Source organism: Athene noctua, chromosome 17 (genome assembly GCF_965140245.1).
Source record: "Athene noctua chromosome 17, bAthNoc1.hap1.1, whole genome shotgun sequence".
Classification (NCBI taxonomy): Eukaryota; Metazoa; Chordata; class Aves; order Strigiformes; family Strigidae; genus Athene; species Athene noctua.
This window is the reverse complement of record NC_134053.1, coordinates 15,375,816-15,397,399: the sequence shown is the minus strand read 5'-3', so window position 1 is coordinate 15,397,399 and position 21,584 is coordinate 15,375,816. Positions and strand designations below refer to the sequence as shown.

At 60.7% G+C, this 21,584-nt stretch overlaps 2 protein-coding genes across 5 annotated transcripts; both read left to right on the top strand.

Moving 5' to 3' along the window:
- The first annotated feature begins 715 nt into the window (after nucleotides 1–715).
- Nucleotides 716–8,424, top strand: PES1 (pescadillo ribosomal biogenesis factor 1). 2 transcript variants are annotated; one of them, XR_012634679.1, is made up of 16 exons: nucleotides 716–782; nucleotides 1,246–1,325; nucleotides 1,600–1,753; nucleotides 2,080–2,189; nucleotides 3,148–3,319; nucleotides 3,568–3,657; nucleotides 4,691–4,807; nucleotides 4,979–5,056; nucleotides 5,467–5,556; nucleotides 5,740–5,870; nucleotides 6,030–6,155; nucleotides 6,310–6,494; nucleotides 6,608–6,759; nucleotides 7,093–7,260; nucleotides 7,746–7,957; nucleotides 8,103–8,424. XR_012634679.1 is itself a non-coding variant. In XM_074920941.1 (15 exons), the coding sequence occupies exons 1-15, from the start codon at nucleotides 759–761 to the stop codon at nucleotides 7,830–7,832; spliced, it is 1,764 nt and encodes a 587-aa protein (XP_074777042.1). In that variant the 5' UTR covers nucleotides 716–758; the 3' UTR covers nucleotides 7,833–8,424. The 2 variants fall into 2 exon arrangements, 1 of the variants encoding a protein (XP_074777042.1); XM_074920941.1 differs by having other exon boundaries at nucleotides 7,746–8,424.
- Nucleotides 8,425–13,667: 5,243 nt separating this feature from the next.
- On the top strand, nucleotides 13,668–20,908 carry GAL3ST1 (galactose-3-O-sulfotransferase 1). 3 transcript variants are annotated; one of them, XM_074921040.1, is made up of 3 exons: nucleotides 13,668–14,025; nucleotides 17,166–17,299; nucleotides 18,685–20,908. In XM_074921040.1, exons 2-3 carry the CDS (start codon nucleotides 17,175–17,177, stop codon nucleotides 19,832–19,834), a joined length of 1,275 nt encoding a protein of 424 aa, XP_074777141.1. In that variant the 5' UTR covers nucleotides 13,668–14,025; nucleotides 17,166–17,174; the 3' UTR covers nucleotides 19,835–20,908. The 3 variants fall into 3 exon arrangements, with proteins under 3 accessions (XP_074777141.1, XP_074777143.1, XP_074777140.1); XM_074921042.1 differs by lacking the exon at nucleotides 13,668–14,025 and adding an exon at nucleotides 15,416–15,473; XM_074921039.1 differs by lacking the exon at nucleotides 13,668–14,025 and adding an exon at nucleotides 15,480–15,979.
- Nucleotides 20,909–21,584: the final 676 nt, after the last annotated feature.

Sequence of the window (21,584 nt, the reverse complement as noted above, 5' to 3'; positions counted from 1 at the left end):
ACAAACTCCCATCCCACCCTTGGGATCAGGCTGGAAACTAAGGGCCGTGAGGGCTTGCTAATGCCGTCGGCCCTGAGGTCCCCGGCAGGTTGGGACTGACAAACCCCTTCATAGCCGTCAGTCACACCCGGGATGCCCTGGACCCTGGAGACTCGCCGTGCAGGGACACGGGGTCCGGCTGCCTCCAAGATGGGGGAAACGCTGGGGAGAAAGGATGGGGTGTGGGTGTGTCGGGAACCACCAGAGCCCGGGCTGAGGGAGGCCGAGAGAACCGGGCCTTCCCCCCAGGAACCACCCGCACTCGCCCCACAGCGGCTGCTAGGCCCTGGAGGATGGGGACCACGGGGACGGGTGGATGGGGACCTGCCAGCGCACTGTCCCGACGGGGGTCCCGCGGGGAGCGGCAGTGGCGGGACCGCCAGGCCGCCCCGGCCCCGCCAGGCCCCTGCCTCGCTGCATCCCGGCATGCACCGCGCCGCCCCGCTATATCCCAGCGTGCCCCGCACCGAAGGACCCCTCCCTCCCCCCCTACTAGGCCGCGCGGGCTGTCCGCGGCGCGCCTGCCCGAACTCGGCCCCGCTGCCTGCCCGCTCCGCCGCCCGCCCCGCCGCGCTGCCCGTCCCGCCGCGCTGCCCCCATGACCGGTGCGGGGCGGCTCCGGCGGGGGCTGGCCCCGGGCCCCGGGCGCAGGCAGGGCGGGGACAGGCCGGGGGCCTGCGGCGCACCGGGAGCACGCGGACGGCGGCGGCGGTGGGGCCATGGGCGGGCTAGAGAAGAAGAAGGTACTGTGGGGCGGGCCGCCTGCTTCCATCCCCCCACACCCCCGGCACCGCAGTACCCCCTTCCCTTTTCTCCGTCCCCCCGCTCGGTGCCACGTTCACGGTCCCCGGTGCCCGCCTCCCCGCCCCCCCCCCCCTTCCCTAGTGCCGGTGCCCTCCGGTGCCGCTGCCCGCCTGTGTCTGCTCCCCCCTCCCCGGTGCCCGTGACCCCCCCCCGCCACGGTACCGGTGCTCACCCCCCTCCCTCTGGGGCCAGTGCCCCGAAGTGTCAGCGCCGCTCCGTGTTGTGCCCCCCCCGGTGCCAGTGCCTGTCCGTGCCGTGACACCCGGTCTCCCTGCCCCCTCAGCTGGCCGTGCCCGGTGCCCCCAGCCCCCATTCTCCGGTTCCCGTTTCTTCTCCCTTTCCCCGCCGTTTCCTGTCGCGGGGCTCCCCTCGCCTTCCCTCTGACGCCCCGTCTCTCCCCAGTACGAGCGGGGATCTGCCACCAACTACATCACCCGCAACAGGGCGCGGAAGAAGCTGCAGCTGAGCCTGCCCGACTTCAGGTGTGCCGGGACCCCGCCGGGACCTCCTGACCCCCCACACCCCCCCCCGGGGAGCAATAGGAGATGGAGCCCATAGTGGGCGTGTGGGGTGGCCCTTTCTGTAGGGAGTGGGGTGGTGTGTCCTGTGTGTCCCGAGGTTTCAGGCTGCCATGTTTTGGGGGTTTCCCCCCCGCTAAGCGGTGGCAGCGCTGGAGGGGGAGGGCCCCGGGGTGTTCCGTATTGGGGATCGTGGGTGCTGCGGCCCCGTGTGACTCACCCTCATCGCTGTTACCAGGCGCCTCTGCATCCTGAAGGGGATTTACCCCCATGAGCCCAAGCACAAGAAGAAGGTGAACAAAGGCTCCACCGCCCCCAGGACCTTCTACCTCCTCAAGGATATAAAATTCCTCCTCCATGAGCCCATTGTCAACAAATTTCGGGAGTATAAGGTAACTATCTTGCACAAGACCCCCAGGGAGGTGCTCGAGGGGCTGCTCGGGGTTCGTCCTCTCCAACAGCATCACAGAATCATGTGGGTTGGAAAAGCCCTTGAAGCTCCTCCAGTCCAACCATGAACCTCACCCTGACTGTTCCCAACCCCACCAGATCCCTCAGCGCTGGGTCAACCCGACTCTTCAACCCCTCCAGGGATGGGGACTCCCCCCCTGCCCTGGGCAGCCCATTCCAACGCCCAACAACCCCTTCTGCACAGAAATCCTTCCTAATATCTAGTCTAAAAGATACTAGAGCCCCCAGCCTCCCCCTCTCCCCCCAGGTGTTTGTGCGGAAGCTCCGGAAGGCGTATGGGAAGGGCGAGTGGGGCACTGTAGACCGGCTGAAGGACAACAAGCCCACCTACAAGCTTGACCACATCGTGAAGGAGAGGTGAGCCACCAAGTGCCACGTCCCAGCAGAGCCATCCTCTTTTTGAGAGGAGCTTTCTCTGCAGCCGCCCGGACCTGTGGAGCCTTCACTGTGTCTGTCCCTCTTTAGGAATCCACCTCCTATATATATTCTGGAGGTTTCGATTGAAATGTGTGTCTCTGGGCTGGAGGAAAAGGCCGTTGTGTGCTGGCTGTAGCAAAGCATGAGTGAGCAGAGAGTGCCTGGCTGTCCTAGATGGCTCCAGGAAGACGCTGAGATTAATCCTCCTCTCCCTGAGCGTTGTTTTCCTTGGTGGGAGGGCTGGTGGAGGGTGAATCATGCCAACAGAATTCCTGAATTTGGTGGCAGTGAGGGAGGAGAAGATCCAGGAGGGAGGGAACCTGCTCTGGCAGGTCTCTTCATTGTCCTGGTGGTGCCCGGGACCTCGCTGTGCTGGTGCATGTTGCTGTGTTGGACAGACGCTGCCCAACAAGCTCTGTGCTCGGGAGGGAAGATGGTCTGGGCACCTCACGGCCATGCTGCTGCCTGAGCTGTGGGGTTGTGCGATATCCCTTGTGCAGTATTTGAGTGCTTTGGAGGCTCCTCCCACCTGGCCAAGGAGTACCACGTGCTGGTGTGCTGTCCTGCAGGCCACGGGGGTGCTTGTCCTCGGTCGGGGCTGGGTTTCCCCCAACACTCAGTCCCTGCAGATGCCGTAAAACCTGTTTACACCTGCCCTGTAAGCAGGGGTGTTGCCATCCCGTGGCCAGGGAGATTCCTGGCTCCCTGGAGAGCCATGAACCCCAGGAAGCTGTTTGGAGGTCTGTGTGTGACCATGGCCTCCCTTGTCCCTGTGGGTCACCAGTTTTGGTGCTCCATGGTGCCCATTCCTTTCTCTTGCAAGGTCTCCGCCAGCCCCATCAGCTTTCAGTGGGCACTGGGGCTGGGTGTGATCCCTTATCCTCCCGCCCGGACACAGGTACCCGACCTTCGTAGACGCCCTGCGGGACCTGGACGATGCCCTCTCCATGTGCTTCCTTTTCTCTACCTTCCCTCGGACGGGCAAGTGCCATGTCCAGACCATCCAGCTCTGCCGGCGCCTGGCCGTGGAGTTCCTCAACTACGTCATCGCCTCCCGCTCCCTGCGCAAGGTGGGTGCTGCGGGGAGGGACGGGGACGAGACCTCCTTGCCCCGGGGGGCTGTGGGGGTGGTGGACTTGTGCCCCACGAGGGCACTGGTCCAACTGTGCTGGCAGCTTCAGATGGGGAACAAGTCCTGCCAGGCTGTCTGTGACACTCCCCTGATGAACCTGCTGACGAGGGAAGGGTTAACGAGGACAGGGACAAGGGAGCACCCATGGCCTTCCTCCCACTGAGCCCTTGCTCTGTTCCCTGCCAGGTCTTCCTCTCCATCAAGGGCATCTACTACCAGGCTGAGGTGCTGGGGCAGCCCATCACCTGGATCACCCCCTACGCCTTCGCCCACGATGTGAGTACCTGGGCAGAGCACGGCAGGATCCGTGCAGGACCCAACTGCCTTCCCTGGGGCCGGGGAAGAGTTGAGGGAATGTCCTGCGGCTCCCACGCTGCAGTGGCAGACGAGGCTGTGCCCAGCCTGTGGTGGGGACCACGGGCCTGGCTCAGGAGGCACACAGGGACACAACCCTCTTTAACCCCCTGGGATGGCTGTACCTCTGTCCCCTGTGCCTGGCAGTACCAGTCTCCCCGGTTCCTTATTTCCTCTTGTCAATTATTAAAAAATACTTTAATCAGCAATTAAAGATTAACCTGCAGGAACGAGGCTGGTAGCACTTGGGGAAGAGCCGAGTCAGACCCTGCACCCTTTGCCAGGGTGGCTCTGCCGTGTCCCCTGTGCAGTCTGGGCGAGGGGAGAGCTGTGGGTGCCACTGTGCCCAGATGGCCACAGGGCTGTGCTGCACCTTGCCAAGATCCTTGGCAGGCAGGGGTTTGTCGTCATGGCAATCCCCTTTCCGATTGCTCCCAGGCTTTCCAGAGCTTGGTGCAGCTGGGTTGGGGCTTTCCAGCTTTGTGGCCTGTGGTGTGGCCCGTGCTGGGGCTCACTGCAGCATCTTCTCAGCCAATCCACGTCCTTCCCAGCCAGCGTTACTTCTCGCTCCCTTGAGTTCTGGCTGTCGTGGGGCTGGCCAGGTGGGTCCCTACTGGGTTTGGCTCCTTGTCCTGCTCTTGTCTGGCTTTGCCACAGCCTGCGCTTCTCACCTGGAGGAGCAAGAGACCTGGACTAAGCCACCGAGGTCCTCATCCATGATGGGATGAGGTGCTCCATCTGTCTGAGCAGGTCCCTTCACAGAGGAGTGGCAGCAGGGCCCCGTGTAGCAGCCGGGAGAGCTCTCCCTGCCCAGGGTCTGGCAGTGGTGTGGATCTCCAGACCTCACTCTGAAGGGGGCAGGATCCTCCTTCTGCGGGTGGGACAGGTCCCTGTCTCTGCAGAAGGGACTCTGGTCCTTCATCCTTGTGTCCTCACCCTTTCCATGTGCCTGCAGCACCCTACAGACGTGGATTACCGTGTGATGGCCACTTTCACCGAGTTTTACACCACCTTGCTGGGATTTGTCAACTTTCGCCTCTACCACTCCCTCAACCTGCTCTACCCCCCCAAGGTGAGGCCACTGCCTGCCCCAGGGATGTGCCACGCTGGCCCCAGCCTGCTGGGACCACCCGGTATGGGTGGTGGGAAGCGAGCACGTGCTGGAGGGTCAGGGGGATGGAGGGGGCATGTCTGGGGGCTCTGGGCTTGGGAGCTGCCTACCCACCCCTCTGGCTCTCCCCAGATCGATGGCCAGGCTGATGTTGAGCTGAAACCTGCGGAGGGCAAGGAGTATGCCATGGATTCAGAGAGCTACCTGGAGGTGAGGGACACTGCATCACCGTCACTGTGGTCCGTGGGAAGACCCTGCGTGGTCTTGGTGTCCTGACCACAGGCTCCTGCTGGTGGTGTGAGGCACTTGGGATGTGGGGACCGAGAAGCAGAGCCACATCCCTGCGTGATGGAGGGGGCTGGTCCCGAACTAGCCCCTTCATACTGGCCAAGGGAGGATCTGTGCTTGGCCTCGGGGGCCACTGGCCTCCCCTCTGCATGGCAGGGGACCCTCTGAAGCTAGGGACTGCAGGGTGGGACAGTATGTGGAGGAGGCCGAATATCTGTGTAGTCTTTTGACCTCTTGCTCTGAGAAATCACCCTCCTCCACGAGGCTGCCCCTTTTCCCATCCCCAAAGCGCTGCCTGGGTGTGACGCCTTCTTGGTCTCCTCCCGTTGCAGAAACTGTCGGCTCTGAGCGCCAGCCTGGCCCGTGTGGTGGCAACGACCCCTGAGGACGAGGTGGAGATGGATGAGTTCCCAGTGGAGGGGGTAAGAGCCTGGGTGATCCTGTCTGCAGTATGTCCTATGCATGGGCAAAGGCTGGTGGGTCCTGGTGTGGTGCTGGGTGGGACTGGCAGGAGGATGGGGACAGCACCCCAGAGCACTCTTTGCAGAGAAGGGCTTGGCAGGGGCTGTTCGTGAGGAGGAGGCTGAATGCTTTGCTTTGAGCAGGAGACAGCAGAGCAGATGGACTCGAGGAAGAAGGAGCAGGAGGCCCTGGAGAAGCACAAAAACCTGTTTGAAGGGCTGCGCTTCTTCCTCAACAGGGAGGTACCTCGAGAGCCACTGGCCTTTGTCATCCGGTACGTGTTGTGCAGGCTGTCCCTCTGCAGCCCTGCTGCACTTTTGCCTCCCCCAGCCTCTCTGGCAGGACTTTGGAGTCCGGTTTGCCTGACATCCCATGGATGAGGTGACCCTGAGGGCCCCTCCTGCCTGGCTGACGTGGTGGCTTTGGCTGGCAGGTGCTTTGGTGGCCAGGTCTCCTGGGACAAGTCCTTGTGCATCGGTGCCACCTACGACGTGAGCGACCCCTCCATCACCCACCAGATTGTTGACCGGCCCCGGGTGCAGCAGCAGGTTGTTGGCAGGTGGGTGAAGCAGGTGGCCTGGCCCCAGAATAGCCACGCGGGCTGGTGGGTGTCCCTGGCTATCCCAGAGCTGTCCCAGCTCTGCTCCCTTTCAGCCACACGGGCTCTGGAGGTGGGAGGAAGGACTCTGAGCCTGTGTACCTCTGTCCCACAGGTACTACCTGCAGCCTCAGTGGGTCTTCGACTCCGTCAATGCCAAGCTGTGCCTCCCTGTGGCTGACTATTTCCCGGGCATGCTGCTGCCCCCGCACCTCTCACCCTTCGTGACAGAGCAGGAAGGAGACTACATCCCTCCTGAGAAGCTGAAGCTGCTGGCCATGCAGCGGGGCGAGAACCCAGGTGGTGTGAGGCTCTGAGTTGAGGAGCTGGGCAGCATTTGCTGCCTCGGTGGGGCTGTACCTGCTCCAGGGCTGGCGCCTGCTCTCCCGTTGGTAATGGTGGTCTCTCTGTAGATGAAGAGAGTGAGGAGGAGGAAGAAGAGGAGGAAGAGGAGGATGACAATAACAAAGAAGAGGAGGAGGAGGAGGAGGAGGAAGATGAGTCTGAAAAGGAAGAGGAGGTGAAATTAAAGAAGATGGAAGAGCAGAAAACTCAGAGCAACAAGGTACGGTGCCTGGCAGCAGCGTGGGAGCCCCAGGACATGGGCTCTGGTGAGCTCGGTCCCTGCTGGGGCTCCGCTCGCTGCGGGGTGTCCCGGCCACGTCCCTCGTCTGGGACTGCTGTGGCTGTGCTGCTCCTGCGGCAGCCACCGCATTCGGGGTTCTGGATCCGTGATTGTGAGCTGCAGCTCCCGTTCACGCTCAGGACCTGCCGCCTGGTCTGGGGGGTGCTTGGGGCTCTTCTGCAGCCCCCAGTGAATGGTGTGGTAATGTCTGACCCTGGGGAAGGGTGGTGGGTCCCCGGCATCTGGGGTCCTGAGCTCTCCGGCTCCCTGCAGGCGCTTCCCGTGAAGGTGACTGCTGGCAAACTGCGGGTGGAGGACAGGCAGCGCCTGGAGCAGGAGCAGCAAAGCGAGGAGAAGCGTCTGGCTATCATGATGATGAAGAAAAGGGAGAAATACCTCTACAAGAAGATCATGTTTGGCAAGAAGCGCAAAGTCCGAGAGGTATGAGCATAGGGCTGCTGTGGGCCAAGGACTCTTGCCTGGATCCCGGTGCTGGCTCTTCCCAAATCAGTTTGTGGCTACGGGTCACTAAAGCCAGGTCTGTCTCCATCCTGGGGGAGAGGGAGCAGCCTCTGTTTCTCATGCTGTGCCCTCTCTGGGCCTCTCCCTTCTGCTCCTGTGTACCTGGTGAGGGCATGGTGTGGAGGTGAGCAGGGGTGAGGCTCTATAGGCCGCTTCCCCAGCATCTCCAGGCTGTGGTCTCGGCCCGGGCAGGGCAGAGCTCCTCGTGCTCCCTTCAGGCTGAGGCTCGTTCTCAGCAAGTGAAGCTGCCACCCCTCTCTGCACCCCTTGCCTGGCCCAGGTGCCAGCAGCAGATGGGTCCGTCTCTCCCACATACAGCTAGAGGCTTGGGTGGGACCAGGGATGGAGCAGCCCTTGGTGTCTGCAGACCAGTCTGAGTGTGGGTCTTGGGGGTTTCTCCACAGGCGAACAAACTGGCTGCGAAGAGGAAAGCCCACGACACTGCTGTCAAAGAGGAGAAAAAGAAAAGCAAGAAGGCGCGAAGAGCATGACAGGGCCCAGGGGCTCCCTGCAGGGCCTGTCTGGGTGGCCACACCCTGCAGACACCATTGTGTTTGGGTGAAAAACCCTCAGCTTTGCTCTTGGGACAGAAACGCTAAATTAAAACTTCCCATTTGTAAGTACACTTCCCGTTGTGCCTTTCGTGGGACTCTCTCAGCTCTCCTCTGCTGGTGCTGCTACCTGGCCTGCCCTGGGCTGTGGCATCCGTGTCACAAGGACTGTCCTCTTCATGCTGGTGCCACCTGCCTTCTGACCTGCAGGAGTGGCAAGCGAGGAAGAGGAGGCCAAGGAGAGCTCTGGACTCTTGCAGGACCCTCCAGACAGACCGGGGCGAGGAGGGACAAGGAGCCAAGCCCCCATGGTAGAGCAGGAGCTCTCCAGGAGTGCCTGGCATGGCAAGGCATTACAGTGTGTTTTTGAGGCTTGGCACAAAGAGCAGGACTTTGCCCTGGCTTTGGCGGAGAGGATCCCACAGCAGAGGGGAACCTGGCCTCTGCCCAGCATGGAGCCGCCCTTCAGCATCCACATAGTAGGCTGTACTTCTGTTGTATTTTTATTTTTAAATAAAGAAGGTGACGCTTCCCCCATGGTGTATGTTGTCTGTTCCCTCCTGGCCATGGCAGGCTGGCATGACTACACTGTTCAGCCCAGTGCTGGGCATGACAGAGGAGGAGGGAGCAGCTCATCTGTGATGTGTGTGGGGCTGGGGATGGCTCCTCATCCTGCCCTGGGTGAGTGGGTACTTGGGAGGTGGAGCAGAAGGGTCAGAGCCTGGTCCCTGCTTCAGGTGCCACAACCATCGTGGCTGCCACCTTGCTCCTGGTCACCTTTTGCCAGTCCTTGTTTCCAGTGGCAGGTTTGGGTAGGGTCTGCTCCGCCCCAGCTGGGTGCTGAGAGCCAACTCTTGAGTCCGTTTTGTTCAACCAGGGGAAGCACAAAATCCTGCCTGGGGGGGGAGCAGCCCCAGGCACCAGGACCTGTTAGGGGCCCTGAGGCTGCAAAACAGCTCTGCAGAAAAGGACCTAGAGGTCTTGTTGGGCACCAACTTAACCATAAACTACCACCATGCCCTTGGGGCAAAGAGGGCTGATGGTGCCTCGTGAGGAGTGCTGAGGGAGGTGGCCCTACTCCTCGGCGCTGGTGAGGCCGCTCATGGAGTGCTGTGTCCAGCAATGGGCTCCCCAGCGCATGGAGGCATGGACACGCTGGAGCATGTCCAGTGAAGGGCCACCAAAATGACTGGAGCATCTTTTCTAGGAGGAAATGCTGCAAAGAGCTGGGACTGAAGAAGACAGGGTTCAGGGGGATCTTAGCAATGGGTATAAATACCTGAGGGGAGGTGTGTGAATATGGTTCTCAGTGGTGTCCTATGCTAGGACATGAGGCGACAGGTACAAACTGAAACCCAGGAGGGTTCTTCTGAACAAGAAACACTTCTTCGCTGTGAAGGTGACCAAGCACTGGCATACAATTGCCCAGAGAGGCAGTGGAGTCTCCATCCAGGGAGACATCATGACCAGGAATGTTGGGCCAGCTGACCTTCTGTCGTGGTTTGAGCCCAGAGGGCAACTTAAGCGCCACACAGCCATTCACTCTCCCCCCAGTGCTGGGAAGTTAAAATTGAAGAAAAAGGCTCAGGAATTAGGATTAGGACAGGGAGGGGTGTTTTACCCATTAGGGTGGCAGGTAAAAGATAGCCTAATTAGGGGAAGAAAAAAAAAGATATCACTTTAATTCAAAACACTAACAATGACACTTAACAGACAGAATGAGAGAGTAAGAAGCATTACCACGTCTTAAAAACACCTCCCCCCACACCTCCCTTCTTGCTGGGCTGTTTTGTTCCCGGTATCTTTACCTCCTCCTTCAGCAGCACAGGGGCAAGGGATGGGGGGTGCAGTCAGTCCCCCCTTCTTCCTGCAAGGAGGGCAGAAAGCGCTCCTCTGTGTTCTTCCCTCTGCTCCACTTGGTGCCCCTCTCACAGGAGACAGCCCTCCACGAACTTTCTCCACCGTGAGTCCTCCCCACAGGACACATTCTTTTTGAGATGCTCTGGCATGGATCACCTCCGCGTGTTGCAGCCCTCCCAGTGCTGAACTACAACAGCGGGGGCTGCTGCTTCCCACAGAGTCTCGGGGCTCCTCCCCAGGCCGCGGGTGGGTCTCTGCTCCGCTGGGTGTCCATGGGTGTCAGGGGGTGGCCCTGCCCTCTCACCATGAGTCACAGGGGGGTCTCTGCTCTGGCACACCTCCCCTCCTTCCTCCTCCCTCCTTCCACTGACCCCAGTGTTCACACAGGGGTCCTTCTCTTACGGTCTCCTCACAAATCCCTCACCCCCTCTCCAGATTCCCCTTCTTAACTACGTTATCGCAGAGGCGCAGCCATCATCGCTAATTGGCTCGGCCTTGGCCAGAGCTGGGTCTGACTTGGAGCCGAGGGAGCTTCCAGAAGCTTCTCACAGGGGCCACCGCTGTAGCCCCCTCCCCTGCTACCACCCCCCGGCCATACAAACCCTGCCCACCTTCAGAGGTGCCCCCAACCCCACTGGGACGCTGTTAGGTCGCTTGCCAAAGAACGAGGCAAAGGTTTTGGGGGCTCGCTCTCCCTCTCCCAGCAAGAGGCCAGGGCAGTGATTTTTGCGTTAAGGAGAGGTTATTTTGGGGCTCTTGGCTAAGGTAAAGCAATGCATGGAGAAACTAGGGCAGCCCCAGCATTGGTGGCATTATCTCTCACCACCACCTTTCCCCTAAATCCTGTTTCTTTTCCCCCAAAAGAGTCCCCCCCTATGTACCCCCTCACCAGGGCCTATGCACAGCCCTGAGGCCTAATCATGGCTGTTTTCCTTCCAGGGAGAGGAGGATAAATGCTTGATTTTGTGCAAGGTAGATGGGGTTTTTCCCTTTTCTAGCCTATCTTAGAAGTTGGGAAGGAGTGTCCCAAGGTGGGGGGACTTGCTGTGGGTTTTTTGTAGGGTTTTGGTGAGCACGACCTTGTCGGGGTGTGAAGATTGTGTTGTCTCATGGGCCTTATGTGAACACCCTTGTCTTCAGCAATGGTGATGGCTGTGGTACCTCATGGGGCATGACAGACATGTCACCCTTGTCTGCAGCTGTGATGAAGGCAGTGATATCTCACAGGATATTTATGGAGACACCTGTTTCCCAGCTGTGGTGAAGGTTGGGTAATCTTATGGGGCCTTTTACGGGGACATGTGGGCTCTGGCTGTGGCGAAAGCTGTGCTGTCTTGTGGGGCCTTTTATGTGGACACCATGTCCCCAGCCGTGGTGAAGACTGGTTGTCTTACGGGGTTTTTATGGGGACACCCTTGTGCTCTGCTGTGGTGGAGGTTGCGTCATGTCGTGGGATGTTTTGGAGGACACCCTCTCGCCCAGCCCAGCCAAGGTGAAGGCTGTGCCACCTCATGGCACTCCTGTGGGGAGTGGTGGTGAACTCACCGTGAGTGCTGCCAGCCTGGGGGGTTGATAACTCCCAGCAGTGACAAGCAACAGCACAGATAAGGAACTGTCAATAACGACCCACCTTTCTTTTCCTTCCTTTTTTCCTTTCATTTTTTCTTTTTGCCCCTTTCACCCTCTTTATTCCTTTTTTTAGCTTTGGGGGCTTGGGAGAGTTTTGCCTTTCTTTTCCCTTTTTTTTTTTTTTTTTGCTTGCTTTTTCCATCCTTCCTTTGTCTTCACATCTCAGAAAAGGAGGAGGTTTGACCACTTGGGAGCTTCTGAGGCTGCACCCCCAGAGCTGGGCTTCCACCATGCAGTAGGAGACCTTGAAAGGGGCTCTCCAACCCCACGGGAGCCACTGAACACCCGCGCTGGGACAACAGATAAGGGAAGGGCAGTGGGACTGGCAGGCAGAGACAACTGCAGGCAGCAGCCCCACTGCCATCCTGCCTGGCCAGATGGCCACAAACCAGTTGTGCCACCCAACAGCCACCAGTTCCCCTTCTTTCACCAGCACTAATGACAGCGTTTCCTCCCGATAAAAGCTCCTGACGCTGCACTTGGCCAACGTGTGTCTGACGGGGCCAAGCCCTGGCCCGGACAGGGTGTGCCACCACAGTGCTGCTGCCCGCTGCTCTGACCAGCTGCTCGTGCTCCTCTCCAAATCCCTCTGGATCTCCAGCTCTGGCACGCGTTTCCCCAGCGGTCATGGTTTTCAGTGTGAGTGCTTTCTTTGTACCCCCAAATCTGGGGGGTGATTCACTCTGCCTGCTCCCAGGTCAGGGGATGGGGGACAAGGGCTGGGGGATGTCATGGTGGAGCCTCCTGGGGATGGTTTACACCCCATGGAGCGTGGGAGATGGGGTGCCACAGCTGCCCAGCTCGTTTACATCATATCCCAAAGCTGTGAGCATCCCTCCATTGAGCGGCCGCATCCCAGCCACTGCGGTCCTCTTCCAGCTGGAAACCCTTCACAGCGCCATCCCCACAAAAAAGAGGGAAACCTGGGATTAAGAGGAGAGGGGGTGGGATGGCTCCTTGCCCCTGCGCTGCTGTTTCCAGGGCAAATTCGAGTAAGAGGATGGAAAGGTGAGTGGCCAGAGCCAGAGCAGGCGGTGGAGCCAGGGGTGTTATTTAATCCGATGTTGTGGTTATTTCGTGCAGCAGCCATTACCTGTGACAAATGGGCCTCCGGGGGGGCAGAGGGAAGAGATGAGTGATAAATCCCAGGCATGACTCCAGCCAGGGCTGGGTGCAACTGGAAACACATAAATAAGAACTAGGGGGGGGCTGCGTGCTTGCGGCGCGCTCGGGCGTTACACGGCCTCTGAGAAGGGCCCCGTCTCCCCTCCCCATCCCAGCATCAGCCTCTGCCTTCCCCGCGGCAGGTGGGCACGTCCCGCCGTTGATTTCTGGAGGGCGCGCTCACGCTTGCTTGTGCTTGCTTGTACGTTTTCTTGCTCCTCTCCATCGCCCAGAGGTGCCCGTTCCTCTCTGCTGCCCACAGCCAGCCTGCCATGGCTGGCACAGCTTCGGGCTTTAATACTGAGGAGCCAGATGGGATCCCTCGACCAGGGCTGGGGACACCGGGACATGTCTGTCCTGGGAGAGCGGAACCATGCCAGCGGGGCCAGTGCCTGTGGGGAGGCAGCAGCTCTTCATCCCTCTTCTTGCGATAACAGAGGATATTCTGGCTTTTCTCGTCCCCCAGCACTGGCTGGGGCTGTCGGGGGTTGCGCAGGTTAACCCCAGGGTGAGAACCGGTCCTGCCGAGGCAGGGCAGGATGTGGCAGCTGCCTGCAATGGGGCAATAGCTGCCTGCCCACCTGGGGCTCGGCAGGGTGACCCCAAGCCCTGTGGGGACAAGCTCGGAACCCCAAACACTCCATCATGGATAGAAACTCAGGTGGGTGCTGGGCATGGCCAAGGGGTGCCCTGCAGTTACACCCCAGGGAGCAAGCAGCTGGGTCAGGGGTGTGGGGCCACACTCCCCTCCAGTGGCAGGAGGTGACAGCCTGGCCATGAGCCGTCCCATGGGGGGAGGCTGGTGGATGGTGAGAACTGGCCCCGCAGGGAGGAGAGGAGCTGGGTGCCACCACCAAGGGACAGTCACCCGCTCAGCCGGCAGCACCCCGCCACCCCGGCCATGGGTGCTGGCTCGCGGGGCCAAGCTGGGCCGGGGGCTGGCGGTGGCGTGGTGGTGCAGGGGAGCGGAGAGGCCGGGCGTGGGGCCGGCAGTGACAATGTCCCCGTTGAGGCCGGCACTGCAGATGGAGACAAACGGCCCCCTTGTATTCGGTGCTGGCAGGCAACGGGCAGGCAGCGGGCTGAATGCCTCCTCTGTGCCGCCGGGAGTGGGTGGGGAGACCGGAGGCTCGGGGTGGCAGCAGGCACCCAGGGCCTGGCCCGGCCGTCCCGGGGGAGCCGGGCAGTGCCCGGCCGCAGCCCCGCAGCCCTCTCGGCAGTGCCTCATTTCTCTCATTCTTTTTTCCCCCTTCCCAGGCCAGTGATAAAGGGCTGGGACACTGGTGATGCTGTAAAGATCGTGGGCTGGTGGGGAGGCTTTGGAAAAGCCAGCGTTTGCGGGGAGCTGCCCGGGACGAGCTTATTCCATGTCGGAGCAGTACTGGCACCCTCGACCCGCGCCGCCCGCTCCCCCTGCGCCCCGGCCAGCCCAGGAGAGGAGAGGGACGGCTCGCCGAGAGCAGCTTAAGCAAAGGAAAAGGTGATGTTTGAGGGGCAGTGGGGTGCTTTGGGGGCAGCTCTATGGGGCAGGATGCCAGGGGCAGGTGGGGATGGGTATTTGCACCCACAGGGGTGTGCAAGGGGGACTGGGGGGTAGGAAGCACCATGGCTGCATGGCATTGGGCACGGAGGAAAAAGAGCATGCTCGTGGGCTTGTAGGGGCAGGAGGAGCAAGCAGCAGGTGGATGTGTGTTGTCTATGGTGCTTTGGCCATAAAGGAGATGGCTCCTTTAGGAAAAACCCAAAAGAAGGCTCAGAGATGTCCCCAGGGACCAGGGGAGCTGCTGGGACATGGGGATGGGGCTGTGGAGCCGTGTGGCCTGGGCCATCCTGGGGGGTGATCCGTGGGGAAATGGCTGGTGCAGCCACGTCCTCCAGCTGGGAATTTCAAGCAGCCGGAGGAGAGCTGGCGCCGCGGCTGCCCCGCGCTAATGGGAGCCCCAGGAGTAACGCCTCCATCGCCGCATTTTTCCTGGCGAGCTATTAATAATTAAGCCACTCATTTAAGGCAAAGTCAATAGAGTAACTGGGTAGGGAACTGTTTGCCCGAACCACCCCAGGGGAGCCAGCCTGGGTGGAGCGAGACATCCTCTTGGCATCCCGGTGCGTGGGGCCAGGGTGCTGTGCTGTGCCGGGGGGATGGCGGGGTCCCCCGCTGGGCTGGGAGCCGCCAGGGGAGTTAACAGCGCCAGCTCGCTCGCTTCGGCAGGGCCGGTGCCAGCGCCGGCAGCGCTGTGCCCCACGGCGCGGTGCCAAGGACAGCCTGCGAGCCCGTGGGACGCCGCTTCGCTCCCGGCTGGCAGCACCCACACAGGTGGGGAACGGGCGTCCCCTCCGGCGCTGCCTGGCTCCTGCCAGCGGCTTTTCCAGGTGATGCCGGCGCTGCAGATGGCGACCATGGCGCGATGACAGCCACAGTGTAAGACCAAACCCTGGCTGCTCCCAGGCATGCGAAACCCTCTGGACTTCACACCCGTGCTGTGATATTGGCGCAGGGCCGTAGCCACCTGCTGTGGTTACACCGTACACGCCGTGTCCCTGCCATTCCTGCCACGCTTGCCAGCGGCTCAGAAAACCACCCGGGAAGCGGTGGGATGTGGCCAGCCCTGCCAGCCCCAGCAGTCCCTGCTGCAGGGCGAGGGGGGGGAGTGCTTGGGCGAGCTTGGGCGCGCTTGTGAGGTGCCTCCATGCGCCCCCACCCCATCGGCATCCCCCGGCTGCCACGCTGGGTGCCAGGATGAGCTGTGCCCAGCACCCAGCCGCAGCCCCGGGGTCCGGTTGCATTTTCCATTCATTATTCATCGAGCTGGAAATCTCAGCGGCAGGAGGCGACTGGGGGGGGGGGGGGGGGGAGGCCGGAGAGAGGGGGAGGCAGGCGGGAGCAGCGGTGGGGCTCACCGTGCCCTGGGCACCTTTCACGCTGGCCGGGTAACCTTTCTGCTTGGGGTTTAGCTTAGAAATCCTTGGGGGTCTTTGCTACATGGGGGCTGGAGAGGCTAAAATGTGTCTGGGTGTAAACCACGGCTCCCCCAGCCGGGATTTCATCTCTCTGAATTATCTGCTGGAGCTACGAGGCTCTAAGGGGACGATGCTGCTGTAGGCACAGGGGGCTGGAGGGGGTGTTCACCGGGGGTGTTATTCACTGGAGTGTGGCCAGCTTTGGCCGAAGGATGCCTGGGAGCCAGAGGGGTGCTGCTAAATGTGGGTACAAGGCTGGGGGGGCTGCCCAGGTCTTTGTTCTCCAGGTCTGGAGGAGCTCCCCGCTGCTAGGCTCTGCTCCCAGCCCCCCCAGCAGCAGCTGCCGTGGTCACGGGTGGCTCGTCCCCTTGTCCTGCCTCAGAGGACAACCCTGCTGCAATGCGGTGGCTGGCGCACCGGAGCTGCCGGTGCCCCCCGCATCCCCGGGCCTGCAGCGAGCGGCGGCGGCTGGGCAGGTGCTGCCGGGGGCTGCGGGGGGAGAACGGCACCAGGGAGGGGGCAGCCTGGGGGGCGGCGGGGCCGGGGCTGCCTGCTGTGGGGCTGTGTGCATGTGAGCGTGCGTGTGTGAGTGTACATGTATGTGCATGCACAGACATGCGTGTCTGTCCGTGTCTGTGTGCCTCCCCCGGCATGCACGAGGATGTGCCTGTGTGTCCCTGAGTGTGCACAGAGGTGTGTGTGTCTGCTGGGGTATACGTGCATGAGCGTGTCTGTGTCCTTGAGGGGGATCCATGAGTGCATACGTGTGTGTGTGTGAACATGTGTGTGTGTGTCCGTGCATGCACGTGGCTGCATGAACATGCACAGATGTGTGGGTGTGCACGCGGGGGTGTGCATGGAGATGTGTGTCCCTACATGCACGAGTTCATGGATGTTTGTGTGCACGTATGTGCACAATCATGCATGTACCTATGTGTATGGATGTGTCAACGGTGCATGGAGCGGGGTCCCATCCTGCCCTGGACCCCCTTTGTCCGTCGGGTCTGCGTCTCCCTGGCCCCCACCCCGAGCCACTCAAAGGTGTGGGTGCCATGGCCCGAGGGGAGCCGTGAGCCCCCTCGCAGCTGGTGCTGCTGGAGGGGCTGGGAGACGCGGGCAAGGCTGCGCTGGGAGGATGTCACAGCATCCCCTACATCCCAAGCTGATGTAGCTCCTGATCCAGCCTGGAGATCTTCTAGCAAAAAGGGATCTCAGCCACTCTTGGAAAGCTCATGTCGGTGATTTTTTGGTACCAGGGGAGCTGCTGGTGCAGCCTGGTAGAGGATGTTCACTCTGCAGGCCCTGTGGCACAGCTCCTTTTTCCCTCCCATCTCCAGTCCCGCAGCCTCTCCAGTTCTTGCATTGGGCCAGGGAGTGGCTTTGGGTTTTCTCAAGGCAAAGGGTGCGCCAGGCAGCCAGAGCTGCTGCTCTTTGGTCATTAATCCATTGTGCCTGCTGCCAGGGACATGCATGGTGTTGTCTCGCCTCTCTCCCTGCAGTGCCAGTGCCAAAAATCCCGGTGAGATACTTCCCAGGACTTCTCCATGCCTTTGAGATGTCCCTGTGCCTTAGTTGCTTGTGATTTGAGTCTCACCGTCCCCTCGGTCCTCGCTTCTCCATCCCCCGGTGCTAACAGCTCTCCCTCCTCTCTGCCGGACACAGGTGACCAGGATGCTGCACCATGGGAAGCACTGGAGGTCCATGTGCAAGGGGCTCGTCCTGGGGACCCTCCTGACCAGCTTCATGCTGCTGCTCTACTCCTACGCCATCCCCCCACTGCAAGTCAGCATGACAGAGTGAGTGTGGGGTCCCCACAGGTCCCCCCTGGTAGCTTGGCCATCCTGTTTTGCAATGGGCATCCCCAGCCAGAGGTGGTCCTGGGGCTTCACACCAAGAAGTCCCCTTCCTACAGCCTCCTGTTGGAGACTGCACCCTGTTCCATGGTGGGGGGAAAGGTGAACCTTAACTCCCTGGGGGGCTGAGGATGCTCACCCCGGGGGAGATCTGCTGCAAAATAGCAGCCAGCACTCAGTTCTTGGGTGATGGAGGGGACAAGGAGGTGCAGGAGACCCCCTGCTCGCCATAGCTTCATATCCTCTGGGAGAAGGAAAAACATCACGGGAGACGTTCCCCAGCAGCCAGGAGCAGCAGGCTGAGCAGAGACAGTTATTCAGGTGCTCTTTATCAAAGGCTTGTCCTTCAAGAGCAACCAGAGAGCTGCCACATGTGAACTCTCACCCACAGAGATGGGCACAGGTAGGTTCAAAGCTCTCTGCTGCCCATCATGGTGAAAGCTGGCACTCAGCAAGACTCAGATCCTGGCCATCTCTCCTGGCATTAAATTTATCTCTAAGCTTATAAACAAGATTTGCCTGTGGGTGTTTCATAAACTACGTCATGACCCGTGCTGCCAGATGGGATCGTTATCAAGGATCAACTTCGCAACTTCATTAACAGTGTCCAAAGTCACTGGACACTGTGGTCTCTGTTCCCTGCTCCGGGCATCTCAGATAACACACAAGTTGTTCTTGGTGCTCCCCGAGGGCCCGTGAGCTCGTCTGTGGAGCCATGAACTAGAATTATTTCCCTCTTTGCTGTGGTGCTGGATCCTCCATGACTCCTACAAGGGGCTGAGAGCTTCCAGACCTCACAAGCACATTATGAGCTCCTGTCCGTGGAGTTACGGCCATGGGGAGCTTGTCTTGATGCACCTCTCAACATCACCTGCACCAGAGCCACCGTGGCTGTGCCTGTGGGGAGAAATGGGACCCCCTACTCAGGCTGAGCTGATGATGGTAGGGGCTGACCACTGCAAAGACCCCCGTAGCAGCACATCCTCGGTGGCTGGGGTTGTCCAGAGGTGAACGAGCTTCGTTTGGTGGCTCAGAGGTTTGTCTGATGTCAGGGGGCTTGTGGGGGTGGTGGGCTCTGCCCTGCTCACCGAGGGGCTCCTGCCAGGGTCCCACTGAGCACATGACTGGGTGTGAAGGGAGCTCTGCCCAAAGCCGGGCTTACCTCTGCCAGGGAGCTGGGGGGCAAGAACTCATCCCCAGGTCCAGCACCCAGCCCCAGGGTAGGCACCCATCAGGTCCAACTCCTCCAGGAAGGAAAACAGCCTGGTGGCTGGGCTGCGTTGGCCAAGCTGCCCTCACCATGGTGTCCTGTCTCTTCTCCCCACCAGGATCCGCGTCCCCTCCTCTTGCTCCTCCTACCCAGCCCCCGGGAAGGTGCCAGCAGTAGCCAACGGCACGGGCAGCCCCTCGGGATGGAGCTGCCTGCCCAAGCTGAACGTCATGTTCATGAAGACACACAAGACAGCCAGCAGCACCATCCTCAACATCCTCTTCCGCTTCGGGGAGAAGCACCGCTTGAAATTCGCCTTCCCCAACGGCCGCAATGACTTCTATTACCCCTCCTACTTTGAGAGCAGCCAGGTGCAGCACTACCGGCCGGGCGCGTGCTTCAACATCATCTGCAACCACATGCGCTTCCACTACGAGGAGGTGCGCAAGCTCCTGCCAGCGGATGCCATCTTTGTGACGGTGCTGCGGGACCCTGCCTACCTCTTCGAGTCCTCTTTCCACTACTTTGGGCGCGTCATCCCCCTCACCTGGAAGCTGACAGGGGACGACAAGCTGGCGGAGTTCCTCCGGGACCCTTGGCACTACTATGACACCAACGGGTTCAACGCTCACTACCTCCAAAACCTCCTCTTCTTTGACTTGGGCTACGACAACAACATGGACGCCAACAGCCCACTGGTGGAGGAGCATATCCAGGAGATAGATCGCCGTTTCCACCTCGTCATGTTGCTCGAATACTTTGACGAGTCCCTGGTGCTGCTAAAGGACCTGCTGTGCTGGCAGCTGGAGGATGTCCTCTATTTCAAGCTCAACGCCCGGAAAGGCTCCACTGTCTCCCGGCTGACACCTGAGCTCTATGAGAAAGCCACTTCCTGGAACCTCATCGATGCCAAGCTCTACCGCTATTTTAATGCCACCTTCTGGCGTAAGGTGGAGGCCTACGGGAGGGAGCGGATGGCCAAGGATGTGGCTGAGCTGCAGCGGGAGAATGAGAAGATGAAGAGCATCTGCATCGACGGGGGACACCCTGTGGATGCCAGTGCCATCCAAGAGTCCTCCATGCAACCCTGGCAGCCGCTGGGGGAGAAGTCCATCCTGGGCTACAACTTGAAGAAGAAGATCAACAAGAAGCACCAGAAACTGTGCCGCAAAATGCTGACACCCGAAATCCAGTACCTGACCGACCTGGGGGTCAACCTCTGGATCACCAAGCTATGGAGCCGCGTGCGGGACTTCCTGAAGTGGTAGGGGACGGCGGGTGCCCCGCTCTCCCCGGGGAAGAACCAGGTGCTTTTCTTTTTCTTACTCATGGTGTGTTTCAGTTGGACATAAGCAGAACTGGCTGGAGGCTCCAGCACCCAGGAATGGTCAGGGGGAGCCTCCATCACCTTCCTGCAGAGCCCCAGCTTGGGCAGAAGCCTGGGGGGGGGCTGCCATCACCCACTGGCAAGGAGAGTGGAGCCTCTGCCTCCACCCCAGCCTCCAAGGGGTCAAGGCCTGGGGGCTTGGGGATGTTTTTTTCCAGCAGGATCCACTCCTTCCTTCCCTGTGGAAAGGCTGGAGAAGGTATTTGTGAAGGACATCCCCTCATCACAGCGGGAGCAGGACACCCACCCCCATGTCACTGGAGGCAGGGGCTCCTCCTGGCCCGGGGTGGGCAGAACTGCCAGCACGGAACCCAAATCTCGAGGGGCTCATCTAATCACCCCGTTTCCCTTGAGCCCTGGTTTGGGGGCTGCCTGTCAGAGCCTGCTGCACCACTCCAGTGGGTTCCAGCCCATGCATGTGATGAGTGCAGCACATTCTCAGCCCACCCACAGCTGTCAGCCCATGGCAGGCTGTGATCCAGGGCCACCTGAAGCCATTTGGAGAATGGAAAACCCAGCCCAGAAGCCCCAGTTTCAACGGGCTCATGGTTCCCTCAGGTGAAGGGCATATGTGCAGCAGGTCCCCTCCCAGCCCCCCGTCGTCCCGGTTAGAGGGTCCCGTGGCCCCGGTCCCTACAGGGAACATCCCAGAAGGCCCACGGGGTCTGGTGAGAACTGGCGTGGGGAGAAGGTGGGAAGCAGGGTCCAGCAGCCACTGTCCCAGTGATGCCATCCCCCAGGCACGGGGCGGGGGAAGGCCGAGGACAAGGTCTGTCCCTCCCCTACGGTGGGGACAGCCCTCAGGTGTCCCGGCCGGGCTGGATGACACTGGCAAAGCCACGTCCTGCCGAGAGCGGCCCTGGCTGGCCATGGAGGTGGCACTCGTGGCTGAGCCCCCCCGGCAGCGAAAGGACCCCCGCCAGCCCCCCAGCTCATGTTCTGCTCCCTTTGTAAAGACCAGAAATAAAAAAGTAATTCTACTTTTGTAAGATAATTGTATATTTGTCAGTTTTTAATATAAGGATGGTCCAGCTGGTCTCCATCTGTCTCCTTCTTCTTCAGGGGGTGGGGACCTCCCAGCACGGGGCTGTGGCCGCAGCAGGATGCTCCACTGGTGCCTGCTCCTCCCGGGGCCCGAATCCTGCTCTGCCCAGGGCCATGTCCCGGCAGCCCCTTGGGGTCCCGGCTCTGCTCTCCCCATCAGTCCTGGGGGTGGGAGCCTCGTGCCCCCAGCACAAGCGGAGCACTTGGATCTGTCCCCACTGTCCCTGCAGAGCCACCTGCGCTGCCAAGTGCTGGCGTGGGATGGCCGTGGTGTGCAGGTGCCACCAGGAAGATCTGCTGGTTTTGCAGGGACACCGGACCCGTGGGACAGCCGCCAGGAGTGACACAATTCACATGTGCTACTGGGTCCCAGCTCCACCGCTGACGGGTGCACCCCATTTTCAGGAGTGTCCCCAGGACTTGTACTGAGGCTTCTCCAGCCGAAGCACCCAGCACCAGCAGTACTGGGGTGGTCCAGAATGGCCAGCTGGAGCCACCGCTGGGGCCACCAACTCAACTGCATGTGACACCGCCCAGGGACACTGGGACAGGTGCTGCGGACACAGAGCTTGGGGCACCTCCTGAGG